This window comes from Lipotes vexillifer, unplaced genomic scaffold, assembly GCF_000442215.2.
Source record: "Lipotes vexillifer unplaced genomic scaffold, Lipotes_vexillifer_v1.1 scaffold549, whole genome shotgun sequence".
Classification (NCBI taxonomy): domain Eukaryota; kingdom Metazoa; phylum Chordata; class Mammalia; order Artiodactyla; family Lipotidae; genus Lipotes; species Lipotes vexillifer.
In genome coordinates, this window is record NW_006791400.1 from 823,958 (window position 1) to 829,957 (window position 6,000).

The following is a 6,000-nucleotide window of genomic DNA, read 5'->3' on the forward strand; positions in this document are numbered from 1 at the left end:
CATCTCACACTACACAGTTTTCTTCCTACCATGTGTGGTTTGTGGATGTTAAATTATAGATTGCAGTTTAATTTGAATACTTTTGGAGTTCTTTACATTTGGGAGTTCTTCAGATATCACTTTGAGTAAACCAAAGGGAGCTCTCCACGAAGGCATTGGTATTCAGAAAAGGCACTGACCTACGAATTAAAATCAAAAGAAAAAGTCACTCAAATTATGAGCACCTCTTGCACTTCCAGACTGACAAAGTAGAAGTCATCTGTAGTTTCTGCCTCTGCAGATGCAGTTCTGAATTATATTTACCAGGGACTGTTCTCTGCCATGCCTTGTCTATCCTTTCTCATATTCCTTTATTTTTTTCTTTTAGACCTGAACCTTTTACCTTTTTACCTCAAGGTTAAAATAAATATTCAGTAAATCTATATTCCTCCCCCCACACACCTTTTTTCTTTCTGGGTACCACCCTTCAGATCTTATTTTTATCATTTGTTAACTTAGTGTTAAACTTTTAGCAAGAAAAACTTAGGCATTGAACTTTGCATTGGGGTGCATTTATGTGTATATTAATTAGAAAACATGGAGATTCCACTTGAATTAAGTAAACTAAACCTTTGAAACTGTCAGCCAAATAAAGACATCAGCTTTCCACTGTTTTTTTCTATATAAAAGCATATCCTACATCTTGAGAAAGATCAGATGAGAAAACTGTGAATAAGTGAAGATTATAGCACTGCTCTGAAATTGGCCAGAAAGAGTGCCTGCTTGTAGATATCCATACTGTTCTAAGCCTTTAGGAGGAAAGGATACTTTGAAATTTAGGTACATGTTTGGGAGAAACAAAAGGGAAAGAAATGGAGAAAATGGGGGAAAAGAAAAAAGGATGTTTTTTTTTAAGAGTCGCAGAAGCATGCAGAGTTAGTTCTTAGGTATTTGTTCTAATTTACCTGCCAAACATTTTCTCAACAATCTACAAGAGGATACTATCTACTTTTCACCCTAAAAAAAAAAAAAAAAAACTGATGGCACTTTTTGCCCAGTTTCCCAGGAGAAACTCAGTGTCAGCAATAGAAGAAGAGTGAGATATGATTGTGAGGCTGGACTTTAAGGAAACACTCAGATAAGCAAAGAGATATTTTTGCACACAAGAGGCAGCGATTATTATTAAGGAAAACAGAGAAAGTAAAAGTCGCTAACTTGAGAACACAAAGACAAGTCAATCCTGGTCTTGTTTTCCAGCCAAGATAATTACCCACAGCATGCATATTTCCATGCATGCCTGTCCAACTTGTCTGCTGCCCCACCATTTGGAAAACAAACAGCCCATTAAAAGAATGTCTCTGGATGTATTTTTTCAGAAAATCTGTCCCTTTTTCAGTGCTTTTAGAAGTATAGAGTTAGTTGACAAAACTTTGATAATTAAAGTAGAGAAGGATTTACCTGGCAGAATTGTTTATGAAACATTTACATTCCCTGCCCCTTGAACTGTGGAGGAATGAAAACGTCTAACTTCCCACCTCCTTTTCTCTTCTGGAACTTGACCTGTAATTTAAATCCTGTCCCTCAGCAAGGTACCTGGCAGCCTATCTTTTTACAGCTTTAGTTACAGCGCTCTTCAGAGAACTCACCATCCTAAAGAGATAGAACAATGGGTTGAAACAGAGTAGGGCATAGGCTGTTGGTGAAAAACAGACACTGAAAATGGTCAAATGTTCTGTCTTTCCTCCTCCTTCTCGCGGTGGGAAGGGCATCAAGCTGGTGGACCTGAACCAAGTCCTCACCTTAGGTCCTGAGCCGTCCCAGGCCCCTCAGAGAGCAGTGGGCACCTGTGAGTCCCTCTGTGCATTCAGAGTTCTTCTGCACCAGGGAGCTCGGTTGAAGAGTTCGACCAAGGTCGATGGTGGTGGTAATAACACATCCGTTCTTTCGGGTCGAGTACAAAATGATGGAGGAAAACTCCAGAATTGGAGGACTTGCATTCTAGTGCAACCTTTTAAGCTCAGGCAAAGCTGAGGAAAGAAAAGGGGCGTGGGAGTCTCCTCTCCAAGTGTTTATAGAACTTGGATGCTTGACAAACAGGGAGCATCAAGGTAATTGTTCTTGAGGCAGGAAATCTATAGTAGAGGAAGCAGGTGCTGTGTGATGATTGCCACGTTTTGAAATTACCGTATTTACTATTCTGCTTTTAGGAGGTTAACTCCAAAATAGTCAGGTTTTTGGAAGATGCTGCCCCTTTTATCTGTAGAATCAGACAAAATCCGTTAATTATAAAGGGAGGAGAAGGCACTTAAGTACGTTGGAAACCAGAGGTCATGCGTGCGGCAGTGTGGACGAGATCCATCTTTCTTTATTTCTTTACTTTTTTCGTTTTGCCTTTCAGCATCCCATACTTTAAGAAAACTTGTGACTAAGAGTGAATTCTTATTTTCCAAATTGTTTTCAGACATTTCATGTTCATGTAAACTTGGCTTATTGATTTCCTGATTTTTTCTTTATTTTTTTGTTTTGTCCATTTTATTTTTAATCAGCTACATCAAATGGGTCTTTGGAGGGCCTGGATAACCAGGAGGGAGGGGTGTGCCAGACAAGAGCCATGAAGATCCTCATGAAAGTTGGACAAGGTAAAGACCGTCTGCTGCTTCACGGAGCCACTGATCTGGTCGAGCCCCCAGCTAGTATGGTGCCAGCGTTGCCCACACGCGCCTTCACTCACTCTGCAGTTTAGTTTCCAAAGTAAACTTTTCTCTGCACCTTGAGCCACTGACAGATTTCCTCAAGTTGTTGCAACCCACTTCTTTTACTGGAGATACTTCTAAAAGTTGAGGTCAGCCAGGTACAATGTCTATTGCCATGTCTGTATCTACAGATATATTTTTCCTCCTTAAAAGCAAAACACCTCGTTGGTTCACCATTAAAATATCCAGAATGCAAACTAAGCTTCTGCCATTTTGCCCATTTCTGCATCTTGACTACAGAAGACTTGTGTTCACTGAGCCTTTTCACACAGAGATGACCTCTTGTGCAGAAAGAAATATTCTTCTAATTAGAAATTGGGATAGTAGTCAGTCAACTCACTCAGTTAAATTAAAATGTCATCTGCAGTGCTCTGCCTGCCAAATGCAAGAATCCCTACGGTTTCCACAGATGGCCTCACCATCTAAACCTCTGAAATAACTAGTAGAACCGTTTTGTTTTCAAAGGAAAATTATATTCTTGCATCTCACAGTACTTTGCATAAAGAATCTTATGTTCATTTCTATTTGTGCCTCTTGAGATATAGATCCAGCTCCTAAAGCTAGAGCCCATCAGATGTCTGTGCTGTAAGTAATCGCTTGTTTTTCATATAGATGCGAGTTCCGCTGGGTCAACCAGGCATAATGATCCAACAAGACGGCCAGAACTTGAAGCTGGTACAAATGGAAGAAGCTCAACAACAAGTCCTTTTGTCAAACCAAATCCAGGTATAGCAGCGTGACCCATGTGTGCCTAGGTCTGTGTGTTCCACACTGCTCGTGTCACCGGGGGTAGAACAGAGTCCAAGTACTTCTGCACCAGGAGGATGAACTTGTAGCTCCCGCAGTCAGTAATCTTTGCTCTCGGTCAGTTGTTGTCAGTTACTCAACCAGAATAAAATAATTAATTCCCACAAAAGTCTTACATTCAAAAGAGGAGAATTCATCAGCTGTAAGTGCCAATTATTAGCACGGCTCTTTCAGATCAAAGCTATTTTCATTGGCTGACACTCTATCGTGCTGTTTGCAAACCTAGCTTCAGCCAGTGTTAATGTATATATAACTGTGCCAGTGCTTCGTCTAGTTATATCTAATCCACAGAGAGCCTGACTGATCCTCTTCTGCATTCAAGATGGTAACATCTTACAATATTGCGTAATGCCACATTTTTCAGGTGGTTTCGTCAAAATTTTTTTTCCACATTTTCAGTGTAAAATAAAATATTAAACGGATTCCTGGCAGAAGTTTAGAATACTGGATAAAATTGACTGCCGTTTAACTTCGTTTTTTTAGCAGTCTTTGAACAAATAGCTATGTGTTTGTTACCAAGGGAATGAATTTTTTATATGGTGGTCGCTGAGCAGACGTCAGCAGTTCCGTATTAGGGATCCGCATGCCTGGTTGGTAGTCGTGCAAATTTAGCATCTGTAGCAGTATTCCATCTCTTTCCAAGCTTCAAGGAGGAAAGTTGTTATTTCTAACTTTCAATGACAAGATGTGTCAAATTCTTATGACAACTGATAAATGGATAATACAACGATGCCAGGCAATTTTTTAGTGCCTAACATTTGGGTTGGCAGTCTGTTCCGTGTGAGAGTTTTCTGCTGCCTTCCAAATATATTTTAAGTGTAAATCAAATAATACAAACGAGTTACGGGTTGAACGTTTTCCCAGGCCCCATCCCTCTTTGCAAGCTCTCCCTCCGGCCAGTCATCGGCAGGGCTTGTCTTTAAAGGCAGGCGGTTTGGATATTCTCATGAAGCCATGGTAGCCAGAGAGGGCACGAGAACAGCATGGCCTGGGCGGCAGATGCTGACCTGGAGAGTCGGCCACTTCCCTTCTTCCTCCTGGTGGTGGCTGCAGGCTGGCTGACCTGGGTTAAGACGTGGGGCAAGATCAAGGGCTGGCTGCCACAGCCTGTCCACGCAGCTGATGGATGATGATGTATAGAAGGGAAGCAATGAGGTCTGGGAGCAGCATCAAAGTCCCACCTGGAGTCCCATCTCCCCGACGGCTGGCTCCTGCCGTTTGCATTTAGCTATTTTTTTAAATTGAAGTATAGCTGATTTACAATGCCGTGTTAGTTTCAGGTGTACGGCACACTGATTAAGTTACATATATATATATATATATATATATATATATATATATATTCAGTTATGTATATATATATTAGATATTCAGTTATATATACACACATATATTCTCTTTCCGATTCTTTTCCCTTGTAAGTTATTACAAAATATTGAGTAGAGTTCCCGGTGCTCTACAGTAGGTCCTTGTTGCTTATCTCTTTTATATATAGTAGTGTGTATCTGTTAATTCCCAACCTCCTAAATCTATCCCTGCATTTAGCTATTAAACGAGGTGCTTGGTCTGCCAGTCTAGCTGCCAGGGAAGTCTCTGGCCTGCCAGCAGCCGGCCAGCCCTGGCGAGAGCGGTGACTCTTCTGGCTGCTCTTTCCCACCCCCTGCAGGTTCCAGCACAGACGGCAACAGCGCCGGACATTCTGGGAACAATATCCTCGGTTCCGAAGTGGCCTTATTTGCAGGGATTGCTTCAGGGTGCATCATCTTCATCGTCATCATCATCACGCTGGTGGTCCTGTTGCTCAAGTACCGGAGACGGCACCGCAAGCACTCGCCGCAGCACACGGCCACGCTGTCGCTCAGCACGCTGGCCACGCCCAAGCGCGGCGGCAACAACAACGGCTCGGAGCCCAGCGACATCATCATCCCGCTGAGGACTGCGGACAGTGTCTTCTGCCCTCACTACGAGAAGGTCAGCGGGGACTACGGGCATCCCGTGTACATAGTCCAGGAGATGCCGCCACAGAGCCCGGCGAACATTTACTACAAGGTCTGAGCCTCGGCGGTGCCTTCGCTTTCCCGGAGGAAACTTACTGTCCCGCTGCCGCCCGCGGAGGGTCCGAGGGCCCCTGTGTCTGCGACGGACTGGCGCACAGCGGGGAGAGGGGACACTCCTTCTCGGGAGAGCCCTGTGGAGTCGGACAGCTTACTAGTCTGTAGCGTTTCGGCCACGGTGACGAACGATGCGCCCCGGCAGCTGGAAGACTCGCGTGGAAGATGCGTGTGGGGACCGCGCGCGCCCCACCCCTCTCCTCTTCCGGGTACCACGGGCGTTCGGGCCTCCGCAGGAGCCGAGGGGAGACAGAGCGGTCGGTGGGCGGGAGCATCCCGGGCAGGTGTCCCAGGTCTCCCAGGCTGCTGGGCCTGGAAAGGCCGTCCTCCGCCTCGGGCGTGGCCCTTCC

The 6,000-nt window shown here is 44.2% G+C and overlaps 1 protein-coding gene across 1 annotated transcript in view; it reads left to right on the top strand.

The window, feature by feature from the left end:
* EFNB2 (ephrin B2) overlaps positions 1-6,000 on the top strand; it is a 44,860-nt gene that overhangs the window by 38,445 nt on the left and 415 nt on the right. The window contains exons 3-5 of the mRNA XM_007464388.1: positions 2,526-2,618; positions 3,345-3,458; positions 5,206-6,000. The exon at positions 5,206-6,000 is cut by the window's right edge and continues 415 nt beyond it. Of these exons, the coding sequence (XP_007464450.1) occupies positions 2,526-2,618; positions 3,345-3,458; positions 5,206-5,594 (596 nt within the window). The 3' untranslated portion in view covers positions 5,595-6,000. The remainder of the gene's footprint in view (positions 1-2,525; positions 2,619-3,344; positions 3,459-5,205) is intronic.